Source organism: Dama dama, chromosome 24 (genome assembly GCF_033118175.1).
Source record: "Dama dama isolate Ldn47 chromosome 24, ASM3311817v1, whole genome shotgun sequence".
In the NCBI taxonomy this organism is placed as follows: domain Eukaryota; kingdom Metazoa; phylum Chordata; class Mammalia; order Artiodactyla; family Cervidae; genus Dama; species Dama dama.
Window position 1 is genome coordinate 8,813,565 of NC_083704.1, and position 25,322 is coordinate 8,838,886.

The 25,322-nt window shown below is 36.6% G+C and overlaps 1 protein-coding gene across 1 annotated transcript in view; it reads left to right on the forward strand.

Moving 5' to 3' along the window:
• The window catches only part of ZCWPW2 (zinc finger CW-type and PWWP domain containing 2), a gene marked incomplete at its 5' end in the record, with an annotated part of 138,947 nt that overhangs the window by 64,837 nt on the left and 48,788 nt on the right, over nt 1–25,322 (forward strand). Inside the window, one exon of the mRNA XM_061129137.1 lies at nt 20,513–20,624. Within this exon, the coding sequence (XP_060985120.1) occupies nt 20,513–20,624 (112 nt within the window). The remainder of the gene's footprint in view (nt 1–20,512; nt 20,625–25,322) is intronic.

Below are 25,322 nucleotides of genomic sequence, written 5' to 3' on the forward strand. Positions count from 1 at the left end.
GCTTTCCTTAGAAATCTGATTAAAAAGTAGATGTCAAAAGTGTGAATGCCTTTGACTCAATTTGGATGGTTCCTATTGTAGAGTGAGAAGTATATATATATTCAGATATACATATAAATGTATGTACATTTAAGACACGCCATTTAGTCCACAGTATAAGAAAATCTGTGGAAATCTGAGGTACTTGCCGATGGACTTAACTGAATCTCTGGCCATACTGTATCTTTGTTCCATTCAGCTTGAAAGCCGTGGGTAGGGAAGGCTGATTCAGTGGAAATGTTTGTGTGGAATAACATCACATGCATTTCTTTTTGGTGGCTGTGAGCCAGTCGTGTTGGTATGAGGCACCTCTCCGCTCACTTGTTGCCTGGGCACTTCTGACACCCTCAGGAGACAGAGGGGAAGGTTCTCCCTCTGTGCTCCTCCCCTTTTCTAAAAGACATAGGAACCGTCCAGCTTCTCGTGGAGCAGACCTTAGAGTCCCAACTGTTTGACAAAAGTGATAAAGAGCAGAGCATTCTTAAAAAATTATATTTAAACATCTGTAAAAAATCAAAGTGTAGACAGAAAACCACAAAATTCTGTAAAGCAGCTAACCTTCATTAAAAAAATAAATAAATTTTAAAAAATCAATGTGTATTTTTAGTTGTCTGAACTAGTGTTACTCTCAGGATTTGAGTTCTGTCAGGATAAATTTAAGTAGTCTGATTCCAGTGAGCATACGTTGGTCCTTGAGACAAGGAAAAAATTTGCTGCAAAACAAAACTAAACTCAAGAATAAGGTCTGAAAACATTAAAGCAAACTTGGAAACTTTTGCAAATACCAGGAATTTAGGGTGCTTAAATTAAACAGGTTCCTAAAGCAAGAATGACAACAGAAGAAATAAAGCATTTGTTTCATGTCTCTGTCCACCACTCCCGCAGTTGGCTGGTGCCTGGGTGAATAACTCCCTAGGTACCCATGGACTCTGGGAAGGCTCTTGCCTCTGCTGTGATTCACAGTACCTACCTATAGGCTCTTATCTCTTACTCTCTTCTTGTTTGTGTCTTCTTTTTCCCTTCCTTTCTTGGAGCTGATAAAATGAGAATGCCTTCTTCTGTGGGTCTCTTCTTTCAAGACTGAAATTTTAGTTTCCCTTTACCTCAGTTGGCACATGCCCGGCTGTCCTGATGTGCTCAGATCCCCTACTCCTGGCTACCTAAGGATCTCCACTTGCCAGGAAGGAGACTCACAGATGACTGACACCTCATTATTCCAATGAAAAATCAGGGAGCAGAAAGGAAAGAGGTCAGTCAGCTCAGGAAATGCTGACAACCATGATAGGAAAATGGTCAAAAGTCATCCATATAAGAAATCACTTGAAAATGTATAACGTCAAACTATGTAATACCCAGGGGTGACTGAGATATCCCTGTTCCTTGGATATGGAGATAGTACTGATTCCAGCCTGCATTTAGGTTGCCTCGACTTCCCAGGAATTTAATGCATTATGTCTTCTCTTCACTGGGCTCCTTCCTCCCCAGATACTGTCTCTGCACCATACTACATTGATCCAGATACTAAATTCACACTCGTGCCCCCATAAAAATATCACTTACATGAAAATAACATGTATTAGACAATATAGATCTTCTTCAGGATTGTTGTAGAAGAGAAGGAGAATGGTTGCACATTACATTTACCATATCAGCTCCTTTTCTAAAAGCAGACAAACAATGATCAGCATGTATCTCTCTCATTGCTCAAACTGACTACATCTTACTTCATATATTATTTCAATATTAATTTCTCTTTATTTGTATAAGCTTAGTTTAGCAAGTGATTAAATACTATTTCAGAGTTTTCACTGACTGTGGATTGTATCTCTTTTGTGTGTGTTTTATGGTGGGAGAGGAATAAACTCTTATAGAAAGACATTATATGCATTTATGAGAAAATAAAATATTTTTTCAGTTTAGATTCTGAAAATGTTAACTATTCTTTACTTCATGTTTGTCTAAGCTTTTGCATTTTTTTTTTTGGTAGTCACTAAAAAGTTGATATGTTTATGTGACCACTGACATTAATTTCATTGTTGAAAGCACAACAGAGCTCTTTCACTGTGAATGAATATGTATATGAATGTACGGTTGATAAACTTTTCCCCATTAAATAAAATTACTCATCGATACACTGGGATACATTTTAGAAAAAAGTTGAAGGCTATATTCAGAGTTTGTATTAGTAACTTATGTTAGTTTACTCATACATTTTATTTTTTCATTTACTAGAAAATCAGTAATCTAAAGATGGGTGAAATTCCCTTCCCCTTTTTAAAAAAACATTGATTCCCTTATGGTATATATTCAGAATACATGTCACTCTGGTAATTACTCAGAGAAAATAGACATGGCATATGCTAGATAACTATTAGAGTTAATGCATGGAGTACAGTTCTTTCCCCAATTAGCACAAATGTTTTTTCTTTTACATTTAGTAGGTCCATGTCTGCAGAACCCATTATTTGTGAGTTTATTCTTTTGCTCCATAGACCACATGACTTAGTTTAGCATTTCTTAAGCCTGGCTTTGCATTAGAAGGCTTTATAAAGTGACAACAACAACAAAAATAACAGCGGTCAAAACACAGCAGTGCCAGCACTGTGTTCTACTGGATCACTTAACTTAGAAGCTCTTAGATGAAGGCCAAGTCTCTCAGATGAGTCTGATGTGCGTCTCAGAGGGAGACAGAGAGAGAGAGAGAGAGAGAAGCACTGACTAAGTTTTATCAACTTGAGACATCAGAGTTTTGTTGGTTTATTTTTGTGTGCATGCTTAGTCACTCAGTCGTGTCCGACTCTTTACGACCCTATGGACTATGGCCCTTCAGGCTCCTCTGTCCGTGGGATTTTCCAAGGAAGAATATTGGAGTGAGTTGCCATTTCTTCCTCCAGGAGATCTTCTTGACTTAGGGATCAAACCTGCATCTCCTACTTCTCCTGCATTGGCTGGTTTCTTTACCCCTGAGCCACCTGAGAAGTCCTTGGTTTATCTCTGCTAGTGCAGTGATGTAACTGTGGTCATGGCTCACTGTTTCAGGATGCCTTTCTCCTACTTCCTTTGTTAGTCTTTCACTTTGGTTTTCCTGGAGATGATGCTGATTGCCATAGGCTCTCCTGTCTAACCCAGAAATGAGAGTTTTTCTGAACAAAGCCTTAAAGTCATACTTGTTATTCAACACCATACATAATTTATGGATATTGCTGATCAAACTGATGTATAACTTAAATGTAATATTTATAGCATGTTTTAGTTGATCATCTATCTTATAGGTTATTACTGGACATAAATAATGTACTCCAACCAATGCCTGCTTGGATTATACTTTTCTAGTTCTTTATACTGCCAAGAAAATGTTAAGTATTGCACTCCTGGTGCTGGGAGGCTCTTGTGGTAAAATTTAGCTTTTTTCATCCATGATGTGAGCGAATTTTTTTTGGCTATGTATTTCAACAGTCTGCTCTCTTCTCTGTGGAGGATATACCTGTAGATGTGCAAGCACTTCTTTAGATACTAGAAGCCATTTGGGTATTTACCCATTGTACTGTGGAGCTGCCTGTGTTTTCCAGGGAGATGTAAAAGGTAGCGATGCAGTATTGCTAAATGTGCACTCCGCAACTCCTAGAATTCTGCTTCCTGATTGGGGTGGTCATTAATATTGTTCACCAAAATGTTCCAGGTTTCTGCCTTCCTGTTATAAAGTAGAGATACACGTCTGATACTCCTGTGCAGGGTGAGGCCAAAGAGATATGAGTGAGTGAGGAATATCTGAGCATATGACTGTGTCAGTGCAACATCCTCTAGACTTCTCTCTTGTGGCTCCATGATTGATAATGTTTGAAATTTTGGTTTGCTGCTCTCTCAGCCTGGATCCCTGGACCACTCTTAGCAAAGGCCTCCACTGCCAACAAATAACAGATGTGCAGTGTGAAGAAGAAATAAACTGGTCTTATGTTAGGTCCCTAGGATTATTCTGACAGACACACTAATGAGAGCAGAGAGGATGTTACAGTTCTTTGTAAACTGTGTCTTTAGAAGAACCATTCCTGAAGCTTCAGTACTCTTCACAATATGGCCAGATGACTGAGGCCACATTACTCTTAATTTCTCCAGTCTGTAAATAGAAATAACACAACCTGTAGTAATTTAGGGGCTTCACCAGTGACTCAGTGGTTAAGAATCCACCTGCAATGAACGAGCTGCTGGAAACGCGAGTTTGATCCCTGGTTGGAAAGATCCCCAGGTGGAGAGCTTGGCCACCCACTCCATTCTTGCCTGGAGAATCCCATGGACAGAAAAGGCTGGTGAGCTGCAGTTCACAGGGTTGCAAAGAGTCGGTCACAACCGTACCAACTTAGCACATACAGTAATTTATCAAATAATTTGGTTTCTTTTCTGTGTTATGATAAACATATTGATAGAAATTTCCAAAAGTGATGATGCATTGAATGTAAATTTGGTCCAGTAAATAACCTCCAGTGGAGGGCTCTGATTGTCAACATGTGCTGCAATGACTCCAAAAACTAAAGATGAAGTTGCTCAGTCGTGTCCAACTCTTTGCGACCCCGTGAACAGTAGCCCACCAGGCTCCACCATCCATGGGGTTTTCAAGGCAAGAATACTGGAGTGGGGTGCCATTTCCTTCTCCAGGGGATCTTCCTGACCCAGGGATCGAACTAGGGTGTCCCACATTGCAGGCAGACTCTTTACCAGCTGAGCCAACAGGGAATCCCCAAAACTAAACAAGCCCATAAATAGCAATCATGGATTTGAACCCATACCATAGGTCAGGGATTGGGTGGATCCTTTTATAATAATATAATTCAATAATATGTAATATGTATATATATATATATAACATTTATTATAATAAATGTAGTATTTAAAGACTCAACGGCAACCCCATGAAACAGGCATCATCACTGTTGGCATATGGGAGGAGCTGAGAGTCAGGCTCCATGTCTAACCCAAGGTCAGTCAGCCACTAGGTGACAGGGCAGTGATTAGTGTCAGTATGTCTAACCCCAAAGTCCATTCTTTTGTTTTATGCCTTGCCAGTTTGCATATGCATAAGCATCAGCCTAATTTATTATTGAATGTTTTCCACATTTGCACCTAATAAGTGAGGAACATTTTCACCTTTTAATCCTAATATGCATGTTGAATGATGGCAGTTTCTGGTAGACTTGTTTTTTTATTTGCTGCTTGATGTTCCTCTTTGCAGGACTAGTGGCCAAGCAGAACTCTTGCTGTTTTCAAATTACAATTGCAATAGTCATTTGACATGTCTAGATTAACATCTATTTGAGCAAGTATTTTGCTTCTAAGATTTTATTAGGATTCAAACTCTAAGAAAGTAGTCTTTAAAAAGGATTAGCGAATTAGTTTATGACTAGATCATCAGGCAGCATTTTGCTCTTAGAGTAATGAAGTAAAACAGGATACAAATTTATTTAGCTTGTTCTCATCAAATGTGGCCACATTTGCCAGAAAAAAGTGTACATATGTGTGTGTGTGTGTGTGTGTGCACCATGTTCCTGTTGGCAAATAAGCTGTATAGCTACCAAACTCTCAGTAAATTTGTATCATTCTGATTCCATATTTAGTGTAAAATACGTTGTAATTTTAGTATTATTGGATTTAGATTTTTGTTTGTTTGCATGTTTTCTAAGCATCCTTTAGTTTTTGGCCTGAAGAAAGTTTAAGGGAATTAGAACATGTTTTTATAGCTATGAATTATTTGTGAATAATCTGCCAAGAAAACTCATAGTAGTGTATTAGAAGAATGAAGTTGTCATAGTGATTAAAAGACAGGCTCTAGAACCATCCTTTGGGTTTGAAGGTTGGCTGTCTGCTTACTAGATATTTGTCCTGAAGCAAGTCATTCCTGAATCAAGTCATTTACCTTTTACCAATCCCACACACCTCATCTTAAAATGGAAGTTATAATAGTAGATGCTTCGTAGAGTTGTTACAGGGTTAACTGAGATTACATGTGCAAAGCACTTAGCATGGTGCTTATCATATAGTAGGCTTTTAATAAACATTAATTCATACTGTCATTGGAAATACAGGTGAAATACAAGTTACATTATTTATTTCCTCTTCCTGGAAACACACATCTACAGGAGAGAGTACCAAAAAAAAAAAAAAAATTACCAAGAACAGTAAGGTGGAGAATATCTTTTCTTCTGACTAAGATTTTATGTGAAAAATAACATGATTTTAGTGTTTTTTTATCAGCCAATATGTTGCTCCCCAAAATTGAGGGAGATAGGGCTAAGTGATCATGTTATTCTTTGATTTTTCAGCACATGACTGGAAGTGGTCATTGCTGTGGTGCTTTTTACTTTAGTGTGAATAAAAGTGCTGAGACTTCTTGAAAGCAGGAGATAGGTTAGAGCCTTCTTAATCTGACTTCTTGATGAATGAATTGTCCACAGTATCAGCAATGCCTCAAGAATAGTTTTCTTTAATGGAATTTGGAAGGAGACTAGGGAATATTATCTTTTATGTTCTTTGCAACTGAATAAAACCAGTTTTTTTTTTCCTATATCTTTATTCTGTCTCTTTGATTCAGTCATATTTGTATATGCTGAGTTTGCTGCTCCAAATAAATTATTGAATTCACCTCTGTCATCTCTCAACTTCATCTCTTACGAATTTAGAGAGCTGTGAACTTGTACTGAAGTTAAAAGTCCAAATCCACATAATATGACCAACTTTACTCAGTTGATAAAGGAAGGAACAGGTGGGCTACCTTTCCCGTCATCAAATGCAAGAAAAATTTATTAAGCAACAGCCAGATTTCTCACATTCCTCAGCAGAACAGCAATAATCTTTCCTAAGGGATTCTCAACTTTGAAGAAGTGGTTATTTTCAGTTAAAGAAACCAGAGTCAGATTATTGTTTTTAAACCAAAATATAAGGCTCACTAAATTGCCTTCAAGGTAATTTAATCCCTTATGAGTAATTTAATCCCTTATGAAATAAAGCTGCCTTATAATGAGATGTCTCTGTTGAGGTTGTTAAATTAGTAAACAGTTGCAGAGTAAGTTTTTGATGCATTCTTCCATCAAGGAATGGTGATGTCCAAAACTCAAAACCATGTAACTGAAAGTCTACAATTTATATATTAACTTCTCTTTTCTTTAATGTGTCCACTTTTTTAAAAAGTATCTTCTGAAAAATAAATAAATAAATAAATATCTTCTAATCAATTACTAGGAACCCTCTGTGACTCAGGCAAAACCCTAAACAGTGCAGATTAAAGTAACTTTGAAAATAAATTCCAGAATTACCACTTTCTTCCCATTTTGTTCAGTTCACAGTATATGAGCTGATTGTGTCACATATTTAACCATCCTCTGCTCCTGGCTCTCCCACCTGCTTGTGTGATTCTATTTTTAAATAGAATCTGAGCATCTGTCTGTAATAAATACAACATTTGTTTTCCCACAAACACATATTCCCTAAAAAGCAAGCAAATGTGGAGTAGAAAACAGCAGCCAAGAATGTTAACTCTTTTAGGCTCAGGTCTCGAGATCCTTTAAGCCAAGCCTGACTGTTTTAGGTATCAGAGCAAATTAACACATGACTGCTTTAAGCATTTTCTCCCTCTTGTGTTTAACATCCCAGTTGCAACAGGCAGCCTGGACAGAACCCTAGGAGACAGTGGCCCTGGAGATTTCACGGACCTTAAAAGTTATCAGTTGACCCAGCGCTCACTTGCTTCCTGTGCTTTATTTATCAATATTTTTATTGTTGTATCATTTTTATTGTTGTAATACTGGAGTGGGTTGCTGTTTCCTTCTTCAGGGGATCTTTCTGACCAAGGGATCAAACCCACGACTCCTGCTTGGCAGGAGGATTCTTTACCACTGAGCCACTTGGGAAGTCCCATTATCAGTTTAGCAGTAAAATGTGTGTATGCCCACTTGCTATGGACTTAATGATACATTCAGTTTTGTGAAATAAGAATTCTACAGCTTGAGATAAAAATGTATGAGATACTTTAAATTGTACACAATAAATAAAATTAAGGTTTTTATTTTTTAATTGTGATAAAATATATGTAACATAAAATTTACCATTTTAACTGTATATCTAGTGGTGATTTAAGTTTGTAACCACTAATTAATAATCCTAGAAAAAAATTTTCCTAAGCAATGTAAATATGACCTGATACAGAAAATGCCAGATGGCAATTTCCTATAATTTTCAACACAGTTTATTTCTTATGATAATGACCTACAAACTCTTCATAACATCATCTTTGAGGTTTGTGCAACGATATTGCCTTCTAGTGAAATATCATCTTATAGTCATTGAGCCCATGAATTCTGGAGCCAGATTGCCTGTGTGTGAATGCCAACTCTTTCACTCACTGGCTCTATGAACTTGGGCAGTGTCTAAACTCAGCGCCTCAGTTCCCTTATGTGTAAAATGAGAAAAGTACCTACCTTGCAAGCTAGTTGGGAAATTAAAAAAAAAAACAAAACTGTGAAGTGCTTCAGACTGTCCCTGACACTTAGTACTATATAAGCACTGGATAAATTAATGGATACAAATAACAATGGACCCAATAGTAGAACAACTCTGGACATAAAGTACACAGTCAACTCCTCCCTGTTGTTGATAATAGTTTCTGTCTCATTTTCTTGGACTGCAGACACTGTATGATAAATGTTTACATTCTGATCATTTATGGCATTGATAACCAATGTTTGAAAAACACTTTACAATTTATAAAGTACCTTTTACCTATGCTATCTCATGGGATTTTCGTTTATTGTTAAGAAACTTGGGTCTCAGGTTAGGTGACTTGCCTGAGGTCACACAAGAGTAGAACTGGGACTCAAGCCCAGGTCTTCTGACTGCAAGTTCCAGGTTTTTACATTATACGACAGCCTGCTTGATTTACATTGGACCATCTGTTTCTAATCTTTATAAGCATACCAAATTCATAATAAGCTATCATCTATAAACTGGAAAATCACAAAGCCCTTCTTATTGGTCTCCAGTTGTTAATTCAGCCAACTTGATTAATTAACTTAATCTTTAGCTAGAGCTTTTCAAAGTTGGACAAAGATGTGAAGGCTCTTTTCACCTTTAGTGCACTGATTCTTAGCCATGGATATTGGGCCCCTGCATGGCTGTCATTAAAACTTAGTATATATTTCATTCCTTTGTAACCTTGGAAGTAATTGGTTATTACTAATGCAAACGTTGGTATCCTGATACCAGGGTTTGTTTCTTGTTGTTGTTTGTTTTACTCTGTTTTTGTTTGCCAAACTTGCTCATCATCACATTCTCCTATAGAGTTCTTTAAAAGTATATATTCCTGATGGATTTCCTTGGTGGTCCAGTGATTAAGAATCAGCCTTCCAATGCTGAGGACACAGGTTTGATCCTCGGTCAGGAAACTAAGATCCCAAAGGCGGCGGAGCAGCTAAGCCTCCGTGCTGCAGCTACTGAGCCACGCTATCTAGATCCTCAGGCGCCTCAACAGGAGAAGCTTGCAAGCTGCAACAAAGACCCAGAGTAGTCTATATATATATTCCTGAACCTGCATCCTGGGAAGTGTCTGAGGAACCACTCTATAGCAGATTATCTCCCCATATACCTATGCTCTGCTTTACTACAATTAGCTAAAGAAGAGATATATAAAAATGTGTTATTTTTATTGTGTTTACCTTGTGGAATTTAAGTCTTCTCAGGTATAACAGTGGTAAAGAATCTGTCTGCCAATGCAGGAGATGCAAGAGATGCAGGTTCAATCCTTGGGTCAGAATATCCCCTGGGATAGGAAATGGCATCCCACTCCACTCTTCTTTCCTGGAAAATCCTATGGAGAGAGGAACCTGGTGTGCTTTATTAATGTGTTTATGAGTCCATGTGCTAAAGAGGCAAGGCAAATCTTTAGCAAAACTGTGATATTGGATCCCCCTGTCCCTTTAAATAATTTCTCTCTTGGTGGCGACTGATTTTTTCATTGCTGTGGTAGCTGGAGGCCTCTTTCTTTCTCTCTTCTTTCAAAATCAGGTCTACACATTAAATGACAGAAGTATTCGCTGTATGAAAAGGGATGTCAGTCCAGATAACAGGCCAGCCTGAAAGGTTAGTCTGTGTGTGTATGTGCTCAGTCAGTCAGTTGTGTCCGACTATAGCCCGCCAGGCTCCTCCATCCATGGGACATTCCAGGCAGGATTACTAGGGTGGGTTGCCATTTCCTACTGCAGAGCATCTTCCTGACCTAGGGATCGAACTCACATCTCTTGTATCTCCTGTACCGGCTGGTGAATTCTTTACCACTGCGCCACCGGGGAAGCCCCAAAATGTTAGACTAGGGCTCCTTTAAAAGCAACACACAGTGGTTGTTTATCCATCTTGTTAGGAAAAGAACTTAGATATTCAAAATACTTAGAAAACATATGTTAAAGTCTAGATGAATGAAGAGCTTAGCTGGTAGCCTGTGGTTTTTCTAATATGTCCATTGGACTGTTTTACCTAAAGCTGCTTGACTTCCTTCCCCTCCCCCTCCCCACAGTTCAGGGCCTGCTCAGCCATGTGTCAAACTAAGTAATGGAATCGCCTTAAAGGTTTGACTGTCACATTTTCTTATTCTTTCCTTTCTGCCTAATTTCTCTCCTAGTACTCATTGCATTCTTGGTGTTATCTTTGAAGTTGAAGTAAGGGATCAGATTAAATAGAGCTGGAGCTTTTTTGGGGGGAAGGGAGGTCAACTGGCTCATACTTTCCAGTTTTGTTGGATGTGGGAAACCTGTTATTTTGATCTTAAAATCCGGCTGAGTTAGAGTAAGCAAATTCCTATTTATGATTTTGAAACCATTATTGCTTCCAGAGCTCAATACTTTGAATGAGCTGTCTAAATCATCCAGAACTTGTGTTAAAGATGGCAGGTGAGAGAGGAGGCAGGCATTAAGAAGCCCAGGCATGTGAGTTGCACAGAGGTGCTGTGACTATCTTCTATGGCATCAGAGGAATGAGAATGTTAAGACTGCTGGTTGCTATTGCAGAAATCCAATTTAAGGAAGACAAGATATCCTTATGATTAACTTCCTACTGAACCTTAAGTGAAAACAGTAGCTTTGGCCTGATAGGAAATAGATGTTGCATCATGCGTTGAGTCAGTGAGATACACTGGAAGTTTAAATGTATAAATAGCAACAGTCAACAGAAATCCTTAAGCAGAGGACTTTACCAGGTGGTGGTGTGGGTCCTGAAACATTAAAGAGAGATGCATTTCAAAGGAAAATTATTTCGTATTTCTTTTTCTTTTTTTTTTTCATTTGTGGATATTTTTTATTTTGTAATGTCTCCAAGACATTATAAAGTGTAGAATTATGAAACAATTGAAATTAGTTATCAAAAGGGACAACCAATTAAATTAACTGCAATCACAAGTGTGTTAGACTAATTTCATATAGAACTATATATATATTAACATCTATCTATTTGTTATATGATAAAGGAAAGAGAGAAGCATAGTTTTTATACCTTGTAGACAGATGCATCTTTTTCTGCTTTTAAAAAATTGAAATTGTTTATTATTTTAAGTTACTAAGAACACAAAACCAGCAAGTGTTAAAGCTAGATTTATGGAAATTCCATTTCTATATTTTATATTTCTCTTTAAAATATATAGCTGACATATACGGTTGACTTGTACAGTTGCTACATAGCTGACATAAAAAGTTGAATTATGTAGTTGAAGAGCCAGCTCTTTGCAAATGGTTTTCATGGTACTCTGGATATTGTGACTGGAATTTTTTTTTTTTATTAGTTGGAGGCTAATTACTTCACAGCATTTCAGTGGGTTTTGTCATACATTGATATGAATCAGCCATAGATTTACACGTATTCCCCATCCCGATCCCCCCTCCCACCTCCCTCTCCACCCAATTCCTCTGGGTCTTCCCAGTGCACCAGGCCCAAGCACTTGTCTCATGCATCCCACCTGGGCTGGTGATCTGTTTCACCATAGATAGTATACATGCTGTTCTTTTGAAACATCCCACCCTCACCTTCTCCCACAGAGTTCAAAAGTCTGTTCTGTATTTCTGTGTCTCTTTTTCTGTTTTGCATATAGGGTTATCATTACCATCTTTCTAAATTCCATATATATGTGTTAGTATGCTGTAATGTTCTTTATCTTTCTGGCTTACTTCACTCCATATAATGGGCTCCAGTTTCATCCATCTCATTAGGACTTATTCAAATGAATTCTTTTTAACAGCTGAGTAATATTCCATGGTGTATATGTACCACAGCTTCCTTATTTCTTTAGGTTATGAAGTCTATGACTTATCCCCCCATGCTTCTAAAGACATTTTATAACTTAAAGTAATAAAATAGTAAAATAATGGTCAGTATTTAAAGCTGCTTCAATGAATTTATGAAATATAATACAACAGTCTAGGTACTTACAATTCCAGTTTGCCAAATTTTTAATATATTCTCGACACAGTGTCTGAAAGATAAATTTTATAAATTATAAATACTTATATTTGCAGCTAACTTTGTTATTAATATCATCAAAACTTGAATGAACAGTATTGGATAGTAACTGCTATATGGTATCTATAGGATTTTAGTGAGGCTCTGCTATCTGCTCAAATAGCTCATATTAAGAAGATTTGTTTGAGTTTAATTTTAAAATTAGGTACTGTTTTTTTGCATAACACTTAAAGTACTTGAAATTAGACACACTATTTTTTTTCTAGAAAAAATGCTATTAATATGATAGAATAAATCAGTGGCCCATGAAATATTGTACAGATCTGAATTCTTACAAGAAAATGAACTTTAACATCATCTTAGAAGTAATATCAGGGACTTTCCTGGTAGTTCAGTGGTTAAAACTTCGAGCTTTCAATGCAGGAGCTGCAGGTTCAATCCCGGGTCAGAGAGCTAAGATCCCACATGCTGGGCAGTGCACCAATAAATAAATAAATAAGCTTTTAAAAAGAAGTAATATCACCATATTATAATGCCAGATAATCATCACATTTTTCTTTTACCGTTCTAGGGGTAATCACATAATTCAGGATTAAAACGTAGCAACCTTTTATTTTCATCCCCAATTTTCTGTCTGGGCACTGCTCATACCACCATAAACAAAAAATGTCTATTTATAATACGTAAAACATTTACTGAGCTCCTATTACTTGCACCGATTCTAGGCTCAGAATTTATCAAAACAGACAAAATTTAAATGCCGTCATGAGACTTAAATTAGTGGAGTGAGACGTGCAGTTAAACAAATTTTTTAAAGAAAGATGGACTATGTTAACTGTAGATGAGTGCCATGGGGAGAAATTAAGGGAGAGGAGTAGACAGGCAGAATGAAGGAGCAGGGCGCCCCACCATGGGGGAGAGGAAGGACCTCCTGGAGAATCCGTGCACTAGGAGATTCTTCGCCACAGCCAACCAGATACCAGTGGGTGGTTGACAATAATTCTTGCTTCGATTTTTCCATTTAGTTTATTCCAAAAAGTGATCATATTTCTTTTATGCTCATCTCTCAGGGATGTTTTCTGTTGGGATCAAAAGCAGAGCTGACCTGTCTTCTTGACCTTAGCTCCCTGAGTCTGGGCAGGCAAGAGCATGCAGGCAGAGAAAATTCTTTCAGACCTGGAAGATGACAAGGGTCTGCCATTGCCTTGGGGAATGGAGTACCTCACAAAAGAGCACAAGGTGTGCTGGGAGGTTGAAGGTTTCCAGCCTCAGAAAGGACCCTTTGGTCCGGGCCTGATGAAGAAGTTGTGATTGCCTGACTTCGAGGGATTTGAATAGAGATGTTATTCATGGAAGCCTTATGGGTTGAGGAGTAATGATCTCTCCTCACTCTTCAGGCACTATCTTTCCCTTCCGATTTACAGGAACCTAGAGAAAGTAAGGGGTGGCCCCAAAATGAGCAAGATCAAAGTTCTTATTCTTGTTGGACAAGGACTGGTACATTCAATTTTATTTAGCAAAAATTAGGTCATGTGGCATTGCACACACATCCAAGTTTGAGAAGTGAGATTTATCCTCCTACAACTCCAAGTGATTATTGAGTTGGCCAAAAAATCCATTGAGGTTTTTCCATAAGAGAGAGTATGGAAAAACCCAAATGAACTTTTTGGCCAACCCAATATCTTGATTAATTTTTATGGGGAGAAGCAACCTTAAATACACAACAACAGAAGATATGAATTTCTGCCTGACTGCAGATTTCTCTTCACTGGCCTTATTGGGTGGACAGACACATAGATATTCTTTGCTTTGAATGTGCTACTTCATGTTAGTATATAATGATAGCAGGCATCTTTCTCAGAGAGCCAGAAGTTACTTGGAACAAGATCACATGGGACAGTAGGTAGTTTCAGATGTAACAGCAGAGTGATTTGGTTACACATGTATCTATTCTTTTTCAAACTCTTTTCCCACTTAGGTGATTACAGAGTATGGAGCAGAGTTCCCTGTGCTATACAGCAGGTCTTTGTTGACTGTCTGTTTTAAATACAGCACTGTGTACATGTCAGTCTCAAACTCCAGCCTGTCCCTCCCCTACCTCCCACCCAGTAACCATAAATTCATTCCCAAAGCCTTTGAGTCTATTCCTGTGAATAAGTTCATACCTCTTTTTTAGATTCTGCATATAAGTGACATCATATATGTGTCTGTATCGGACTTACTTCACTTGGTATGATCATCTCTGGGTCCATCTGTGCTGCTGTCCATGGCATTCTTTTTAATAGCTGAGTAGTATTCCATTATATGTATGTACTACATCTTCTTTATCATTAAAAAGAACTTAAAAAACCCCTACAGTTGACCCATGAAAAACTCGAGGGTCAGGGACATCAACCCTCTGCAGTTGAAAATCTACCTGTAACTTCACAGTGACCATTGACTGAAGTGACTTAGCACACACGCATGCACCGTGATCATCCAAGTTCACCAGTTCTGCACCCACAGATTCAACCAACCTTGAATCTTGTAATACAGCAGTACCTATTGAATGAAAACTCCACATAAAAATGCAATTGCAAAGTTCAAACCTGTGCTGTTCAAGGGTCAATTTCTAAAATTTGTAGGAAAATAAAACGTGGAAGAGGGATTGGATCTGTGTCTCCTGAGTCTCCTGCCTTGCAGGCAGGTTCTTTACTGCTGAGCCATAAAGAATCTAGGGTAAGCCCAGATATGGGAGGAGTTGGGCCTATAAAATATAGAATTATAATAACTCTCTAGTAGTTAAAGCAGTTTAATTTTAACAGTTATTTGATAGATTAATAGAACAACATAAAGTTCAAAAGTACTTGAAAATACTTAATGGTAAGGTTGTATTCAAGTAGTTTTTTAAAGGTTGTTATTGTTTAATAAATTATATATGTACAGATGGCTAACTACTTGAGAAAAAATGAAGTAGAGGCTATATTTCACACCTTACATTTAAATTAGTTCTAGAAGGATGAAGAGTTTAAATGAACAAAAAAGAAAATACAATTATACTAACACAAACTAAAAATAGGAGAAGATATTTGTAGTACATATAGTAAAGGGCTACTTCTTTAGCACATAAAAATCTCTTACAAATCAATGAGAAGGCAACCAATATAAATATTAACACAGGATTTGAACAGTTATTCCATAGAAAAGAAAATATAACTGCCTTTTATCCTATTATACAGAATGAAGTAAGTCAGAGAAAGACAAATATCAAATATTAACGCCTGTCTATGGAATCTAGAAAGACAGTACTGATGGTCCTATTCGTGGGGCAGTAAAGGAGACACAGACATAAAGAACAGACTTCTGGACACAGTGAGGGAAGAAAAGGCTGAGACAATTCAAGAAAATAGCACTGAAATGTATACATTACCTTATGTGAAATAGATAGCCAGTGGGAAGTTTAATGTATGATGCAGGGAACCCAAAGTCCCTGCCCTGTGACAACCTCAAGGGGTGGGATGGGCAGGGAGATGGGAGGGGGGATTAAGAGGGAGGGGACATATGTATACTTATGGTTGATTCATGTTGATGTATGGCAAAAACCATCATAATATTATAAAGTAATTAGCCTTCAATTAAAATTTTAAAAAAGAAGAAATATGAAAAACTGATGAATAAATTCTGGGAATCTAATGTATAGCATGGTGACTATAGTTATTAATAACATTGCTGTGTTTTTATACTTGACAGTTGCTGAGAGCAGATCTTAAATGTTCTCATCATATACACAGATAAAGGCTATTATGTGAGTTGATATATGTTAATAAACCCTAGATGGTATTCATTTCCATATATATATATATATATATTTCAAATCATTGTGTAGTACTCCTTAAATTTATACAGTTATTTATCAATTATATCTCAATACAACTGGAAAAATGTGAAAAATTACTCAAAATTAAAGAATTTTAGAAATGAACATTCTAATAGAAAGGAAGTACCATTTTTTCCTTAAAAATACTGGCAGAGATCTGAGTTTGGTAACAAGACTGTTCTCCAGAGTGTGACAAAGCATACTGTTCATGGCATTGTAAATTGGGATCACCTCATTCAAGAGTGATTTCACAATAGCTCCAAAATTTAAAATATACTTACATTAAGTTCAATGTCTTAGGAATTTATGCTTCAGCACACTTTAACATGGGTAACGAGACATATGGACAAAACTTTTTATTGCAGCATTGTTTCATCTTGCAAAATATTAGAAGAAACCTAAATGTTCATCACAAGGGCATTTGTAAAATAAATAATGGTACATGTATACTACCTATTTAGATATACATACATCTGTTTCCTCATTCCATTGGTTATCTATTCTAATTTCTTGGCTTTAAATATGGTGTCTGTGTGTGTTACCTCCATTTTATCTGCAGTTCAGTTCGCTCTACTGAATCCCCTTATGAGAGTGCTCCTCAGGTATGGTAATGTGTATTCAAAATGTGTGAACTCTTGATCTCCATACCACCCCCATCTCACTTCTTTGACAGCTCCCCTATCTCAGTGGATAGCAAATTCCATCCTCTACTTACTTGGTCCCAGAGCCTTAGAGTCATCCTCTCTACCTCTCATAACCAATTTCCAGTTGGTTAAGAAGTTAATTATTTTTGGTCTACCTTCAGATTATACCTGGAATCCTATCACTTTTCACCACAGTGGCTGCTAGGACCTGGACTATACCACCATCATGTCTTGCCTGGATGATTGTAGTAGCCAGTCATCCATTCTACGCTTGCTTTTGTGGTCTGTTCTCATTAAAGCAAGCAGGATGATTGATTGTTTTAAAGCATTCAATCAAATCAAATTTTATTTTTCTGCTCAGAAATGTGCAGTGACTTCCATTTCACTCAGAGTAAAAGCCAGGAACTCATTGCAGAGTTCTTGCAATGGCCTGCAAGGACCTCCATGACCTGGTCCTTGTTAATTCTTTGGACATCATTCCCAGGTACTCATTTTCTTTCTCATTCACTCATAACCAGCTTCCCTTCCTTGATGCCTCTTGAGTAAACTTGTATTCTCCCGTCTTAGAGCATTTTTTCTCCACCCGCGGTGCTCTTTCTCAAGATATCTCAGGTAGCTGCTTGACCTCCTCCAGGTCTGTGCTTAAATGTCACTTTTTCAATGAGAGTTACCCTGAACCACTTTATTGCCTCACCTTTTCTTTATTACAGAATACTTACAGCCTCTTAAACTAGAGCCTTTATGTATTTGTTATGCTTACTTCACCGGTTAGATTGTAAGCTTCATCTGTTTTCTTCAGTGATAGATCCTGAAGGTCTGAAATACATTGAATAAATTTATAAATAAAGAAATCTTAAAGATACAAATAGAAAAACTCAAAGTATATAGCTGTTCATAGCATTCTGTAAAAAATAGATATTTAAGTGATGTAAATGCTTATAAGTGGATACAGTATCTCTGGAAGACTGTGAAATAAACTGGTAATTTTGGGTGCCTTTGGAAGAAACCATACCGGGGTGGACAGGGAGGCACATTCTAAGCTTTTAGAATCACTTCTTCAATCAAAGAACAAACTAATTGAAAAGACGTTGCATATCTGAGCCTTATTCTGAAATTCAAAAATCTTTGTACAGTAAGAGTTTGAGTTCTTTAGATGTTTAATTGTAATATTACCACTAGGTGGCACATACTTACTGATAAATTCTTAAAGATTCTCAGACACAGGTTTAAAAATTGCTTTTTCGTTCCCCAAACTCACCAGGGTTTAATTTTGGAATATTTTGCATTGGTTTTCCTTAAGAAATTTCCTTAACTTTAGTTGTTTAGTGCTGTAACAGCTTCCCAGGTGGCTCAGTGGTAAAGAATCCTCCGGCAGGATGGGGGGTTCAGTCCTTGGGTCAGGAAGATCCCCTGGTGGATGCCATGGCAATCCACTCTAGTATTCTTGCCTGGAGAGTCCCATGGACAGAGAAGCCTGGCGGGCTACAGTGCATGGGGTCCCAAAGAGCTGGACATGACTGAGCAACTGAGCACACACACATAATAGCTTATAGGTGATTTTTCATTATCTATGAATTATCTTTAAAATCTTTTAAAAAATTAATTAATTAATTTTTGGCTGCACCAGGTCTTCCTTGCTTTGCACAGGCTTTCTATAGTTGTGGTGAGCAAAGGCTACTCTTCGTTGAGTTGTGGGGGTTTCTCATTGAAGTGGCTTCTCTTTCTGCGGAGCACAGGCTGTAGGCACAGACTTCAGTAGTTGCGGCTCACAGGCTCTATAGTTGCCTCACAGGCTTGGTAGTTGCCCTGTGTGGGCTTAGTTGCTCTGTGGCAAATGGAATCCTCCCAAACCAGGGATTGAACCCATGTCCCCTACATTGGCAGGTGGATTCTTATCCACTGCACCCCCAAAGAGTTACCGTGAAAGTGGCTGTCATGTCCAACTCTTTGGGACCCCATGGACTATACAGTCTGTGTCTCCAGGAGAGAATACTGGAGTGGGTAGCTTTTCCCTTCTGCAGGGGATCTTCCCAACCCAGGGAGTGAACCCAGGTCTACCCTCATTGCAGGCAGATTCTTTACCAGCTGAGCCACCAGGGAAGCCCAAGAATACTGGAGTGGATAGCCTGTCCCTTCTCCAGGGGATCTTCCTGACTCAGGTATCGAGCCGGGGTCTCCTACATTACAGGCAGATTCTCCACCAACTGAGCTATCAGGGAAGCACCACCAGGGAAGTCCTATAAATGTTTAACTTAGCATCATTATAATAATTTGAGAGGTAAAAATGTTTTAAATCTGCAAATGTTAGTATAGCTTAGATATTCTTAAATTAGTTTAAATTATCTGATGTTTTTTTGAATTGTATCTGTCTTTTCTTTTTTCCTATGAAATAAATTAATAATAAGTGAAATTTAGGTATTCTGTGTACAAAAATCTATTGTTTGATTTACAAAAATAGATTTTTGTTTGATTGTATTTTTCACGACTTTTATGCCAAATAGTGTCCAGGACCACATGCAATTTAACACCTGTGTTCTTTTTGATGCTAAAGTTGGCAAAAAGAAAATGATGGCATGCATTTTATAAATTGTAAATTTTGTAAGCATCATAAAAGCCTTTTAGGGACAAGCTCTAAAATAACATTGGCAAAATTACTAGGCCATATAATTTTTAGTCATTTTTAACCTAAAGATTCTTTTTTTCCATTTTTCTTTTCAAATTAAATTTTCCAGCTGTCATTTTTAAAAAAAATATTTTGGCTATGCTACATGGCATGTGGGATCTTAGTTCCCAAACCATGATCAAACCCATCCCTCTTGTTTTGGCAGCATAACCACTGGACCACCAGGGAAGTCTCTAAAGTTATATTTTTAAAAAACTGAATATATATTTAGAAAAAGAACTGTATTAAAGTAGAATAACATGTATTGATTGCTTATTATGCCAGAAAACTCTCATCTACTATTTCCTTTAATACTTAATGTTTCCTTTAATACTTACGGTGATTGCATTAGCCACATTTTACAGGTGAAGAAATTGGGCACAGAAAGTTTCAAAAAATTGTATGAATATGCCAGCTATCTGCTGTAACACCAAAACTGGAATGGAATTAGTTTTACTACAGTAAGAAACTATGCCTTTCAATTTTTATTATTTCATTACCATTGCCTTGTTACTTAAAGAGGAATCAAAATTATTCTTATAAAATGTATTAATATTCACTACTTTGTTACACTGGTGGTCTTAACTAACTGTAACTAAGTCTGAGATAAATCATTAAAATATCTTAGTGAATTGAGAATCTGTCCCTTTTGGCTATTAACATACAAAATTTCCCCAACTTTGCTATATTCCAAAATATTCCAAAAAATAATAATCAAGTCTAGTGTATTGTACAGTGCTTAGTTTCAGTTCAAGCTCAACAGCTGAACCAAGCGGATGTTAAAATTATACAGTTAAAGATGAATCTTACTATTTTTCTGTCTTTCTTTAGCCAGAAAAATGTAAGAAAAATAAGTGGTATAACAGTGCCCTACAAGAAGCATGCCTCCTCTATGGATGTTCTCATGAGCAAAGACTGGAAAGATGCTACCTATCAAAACAGGGTACGTGTGTTGTTTATTCTTCACCACCACAAAATAAGGATTTATTTAAGAGCATCTTTCCAAAACATGTTTGCACATTTAAAAATCTCTCTCTCTGTTTCATAGGAAAATAGAATATCTTTGTCCAATGAAAATTTATTCTTATATGGATTAACAGTATTTATTTTTTGCCCTCTGAAACTATTTTCCATGAGTAAATATGCACTCCATTTTTAAAATTAATTTCTGTTGGCGTGTAGCTGCTTTACAATGTTGTATTATTTTCTGCTCTGCAGCAAAGTGAATCAGCCATATGTATACATACATTCCCCCTCTTTTAGATGTCTTTCCCATTTGAGTCACCACAGAGGACTGAGAAGGGTTCCCTGTGCTGGTTCTCATTAGTTATCTATTTTATGCACAGTATCAGTAGTGTATGTATGTCAATCCCAGCTTCCCAATTCATCCCATCCCCGGCATCTCCCCTCGGTAACTATAAATTTTTTTTCTACATCTATAGTTTCTGTTTCCACTTTGCAAATAAGTTCATCTCTACAATTTTTCTAGATTCCACATAAAGCAATGTTATATCAATGTAATGTTTGTTTTTCTCTTTCTGACTTACTTCACTCTGTATTAGACTCTCTAGGTCCATCCATGTCTCTGCAGATGCCACTTTTTCATTCCTTTTTGTGGCTGAGTAGTATTCTTTTGTCTCTTCTTTATCTGTTCCTCTGTTGTGGACATTCAGGTTGTTTCCATGTATAGTGCCGCAGAGAACACTGAGGCACGTGCTTCCTCTCAGATGATACTTTTCTCTGGATATATGTCCAGGGATGGGATTGCTGGATCACACGGCACCTCTATTTTTAGATTTTTAAGGAGCCTCCATCCTGTTCTCCATAGTGGCTGCACCAGTTTACATTCCCACCAAAAGTGTAGGAGGGTTCCCTTCTCTCTACACCCTTTCCAACATTTATTATTTGTAGACTTTCTGATGATGACCATTCTTACCAGTGTGATAATTCCTGGTAGTTTTGATTTGTGTTTCTCTAATAATTAGTTATGTTGCACATCTTTTTGTGTGTTGTTTGGCTATCTATATGTCCTTTTGGAGTAGTGTCTATTTAGCGAGCACTCTATTTAAATGTACATGTTTTAATTAGTGCTTCTGTCATCTATATTCTTAACCTTTCTACATAGATTCTCTAGTGTATTTCAAAGCATTTATTTCAAAATTAGAAGCTATGGCTTTAACATATATTCCTTGAATGAAACTTCCATTTGGATAGGCTATATTATTTTAGAACAAAGTATTTTTCAAAATGTTTTATTTTTTAAAAAATTCAAGGCAGAGATAAAAAGTAATCTTTTAACTTTTTTAATTAGGTAAAAAAGTATAATATTTCAAAGCATCTTCAAAGTTCTCTTGAATCATAAATATTGTGGTTTATGGGTAGCTTTTTAAATGAATTTATAGGGTTTGTAGCAGCTATAATACATTTTTAACTCTAAAAAGAATTTAATAGTTGCATGGAAATGATTTTTCAATAAATAAATAATATTTAAATTTTTTTCTGCTTAGTGATCATAAGTATATATATATTTTTTTCTTACAAGGCACCTTCTGATTTTCTCCACTTAAGTTCTAAAGCAGACTTTTCTAAGGGAGGATCTGGTCTTTTGTGCTTACTGAATTTTAAAGTAAGAGTGATATTTTTTTCTCCTGTAGAAAAGTTTAAAACATATATAAAAACATTTTATTTGAGAAAAAGTTTAAATATTAACCTAGCCACCTAAGTTTAGATTTTAAAGCATATAAATAGATTTGAAAAGAATGGAAAAAGAATGATAAGCAAACTCCTGTGGTCAAAAGACTTTTATTACCACAAATATGATTTTATTCCTTGAGCTGAAGATATAATGTCTCTGTTTATTAGCAATAAAGGTTGAACTCACTTTATTGTCACACATACAATTTTATGCTTTGCATGGGCTATACATTTCTCTGTGTAACCAGAATAAACTGAAATATTTAGTTTTTTTAAACATTGCTATTTTGTAGTACTATATAGTCTAGTGTTTTGCTTTTGAAAGTTATATTGCAGCCATTTCACACTAGCAGTAACCTGGCCTCAGTAACTTATTTTGCCTTTGCTGTTGTTGTATGTGCTAGGGTGTTTATGTCTGCATCCTTTGGCATTCTTACTTGTCCAGAGACCTGGAACGGGGTTATTTCTGATTGATTTTTCAGCAACAAACCATTTTCTTGATGAAAGTCTGATGATTTTTGGATGCAGAATTTGTATAATTCAGCCTGATTATAGAAAGCCTTGTGCCTAAGGACTCTCATTTTGTGCCTGAAGTATCCCAAATTGACCGGCATGGACAGACTTCTAGGAGTTCAGTCTTTGCGTCACAGGTTCACTCACTTCATACTCCCTCTTCACTGCCTCCAAAAGAGAATTTAGTCCTGGCCTGCTTAACTTCTAGAGTGGATTCTAGGATGTATACAGCTTCTTACTGTATTCAAAGTAGGTTTGAGAGATAATTAACCATTATTCAAATATTTTACAGAAGGTCAGTTACTTAAAAGTTTAGTTGCTTAGAGGCAAACCATTTATTTCATTCCAGCGGCTGGGGAATTTCTCTACTCCCAGTCATATTCCATTGTTTGTGTGTACCACAGTTTATTTATCCATTCACCCATTGAAAACATCCTGGTTGCTTCCAGGTTTTAGAGACTATGAGAAAAGCTGCTGTAAACATTTATGTGCAGAACTGTTTGGGCACAAGTTTTCAGCTTATTTGAGTAAGTATTAGGGAGTGCAACTGCTGGGTTACATAGTTAAGAGTATGTTTAGTTTTGTAAGAAACTGTCCAAGTATCTTCCATCGTGACTGTCATTTTGCATTCCCACCAGCAGTAAGTGAGAATTCCTGTTGTTCCACATCCTTGGTGTGAGCTGTTCTAACAGGTGTGTAGTGGTATCTCGTTGTTTTAGTTGCAATTCTTGAATGACATGATGATGAACATCTTTTAATATACTAATTTGTCATCTTTGAATCTTCTTGAGTTGTCCCTTTATTCCTCATTTTACAATCCAGTTGTTCATTTTTTCATTCTTGAGTTTTAAGATTCTTTGTGTGTTTTGAATAAGGGCCCTTTGTCAGATATGTATTCTGTAAATACTTTCACTCTGCGGATTGTCTTCTCATTCTCTTGAGAGTGTTCTTTGTAGAATATATGTTTTTAACTTTAATGAAGTCTAGCCTATGAATGATTTCTTTCCTACATCCTGCCTATGGTACTATATCTAAAAAGTTATCAGCATACCCCAAATCATCTAGATTTTCCCCTGTGTTACTTTCTAGGAAGTTTACAGTTTTGTATTTTACATTTAAATGTGTGGTATGTTTTGAGTTAATTTTGTGAAAAGTATAAGATCTGTGTCTAGATTCTGTGTGTGTGTGCCTGAGTCATGTAGATGATTAGTGATTCCAACATCATTTGTTGAAAATGTTAGCTTTTCTCCACTATACTATCTTTGCTTCATTGTCAAAGATCAGTTGACTGTATTTGTTGGCATATTTCTTTACTCTCTATTCTGTTCCATCAATCTATTTTTATTATTTTCCCAATATTATACCATCTTGTTATATACAAGTATATCCTTGTATATATAATATTATACATCTTTTTAGTAAGTCTTGAAGTCAGGTATATACTTGTATCTATATACAGATATATACTTGTATATATAATATTATATATCTTTTTAGTAAGTCTTGAAGTCAGGTAGGATCAGTTCTCCAACTTTGCCCTTCTTCAGTATTGTGTTGGCTATTCTGGGTCTTTGTTTCTCCATATAAACTTTAGAATCAGCTTGATATCCTCAAAATAACTTGTTGATATTTTGATTGATAGTGTATTGAATCTGTAGATCAAATTTGGAAGAACTGAAATCCTGACAATATTGAGTTTTCTTATCCATGAACATGGAATAGATCTCCATTTAAACAGTTCTTCTTTGATTTCTTTCACTAGAGTTTTATAGCTTCCCTGGTATAGATCTCATCCATATTTTGTTAGATTTTCAGCTAAGTATTTCATTTTGGGAAGTGTCTACATAAATGGTAATGTGTTTTCAGTTTCAAATTACACTTGTTCATTTGCTGGTAAATAGGAAAGCTATTGACTTTTGTGTTAATACTAACCTAGTATCCTGCAGCTTTGCTCTAATCACTTATTTGTTCCAGGAGTATATCTCTTGATTCTTTTGGATTTTCTACTTAGATGATAATGTCATCTGCAAACAAAGATAGTTTTCTTTCTTTCTTCTCAATTTGTATCTTTTATTTTCCTATTGCATTAGCTAGGAGTTCTACTACATTTTTTAAAAGAATGGTCTCAGTGGGAGATCTGATCTCAGTGGGAAAGCTTTGCATTTCTCACCATTAAGGATGATGTTAGCTGTAGGTGTTTTGTAGATTCTTCTCAAGTTGAGGAAGTTTCTCTTTACTCCCAGTTTTGTTGCGAGTTTTTGTTTTTTATTTTTTATTGTGAATGGGTTTTGAATTTTGTCAAGTGCTGAATCTGCTTATCTTGATAGGATCATGTGACTTTTCTTCTTTAGCCTATTGATATCATGTCAAAGTGTTAGTCACTAAGTCATGTCTGACTCTTTGTGACCCTGTGCACTGTAGCCTGCCAGGCTTC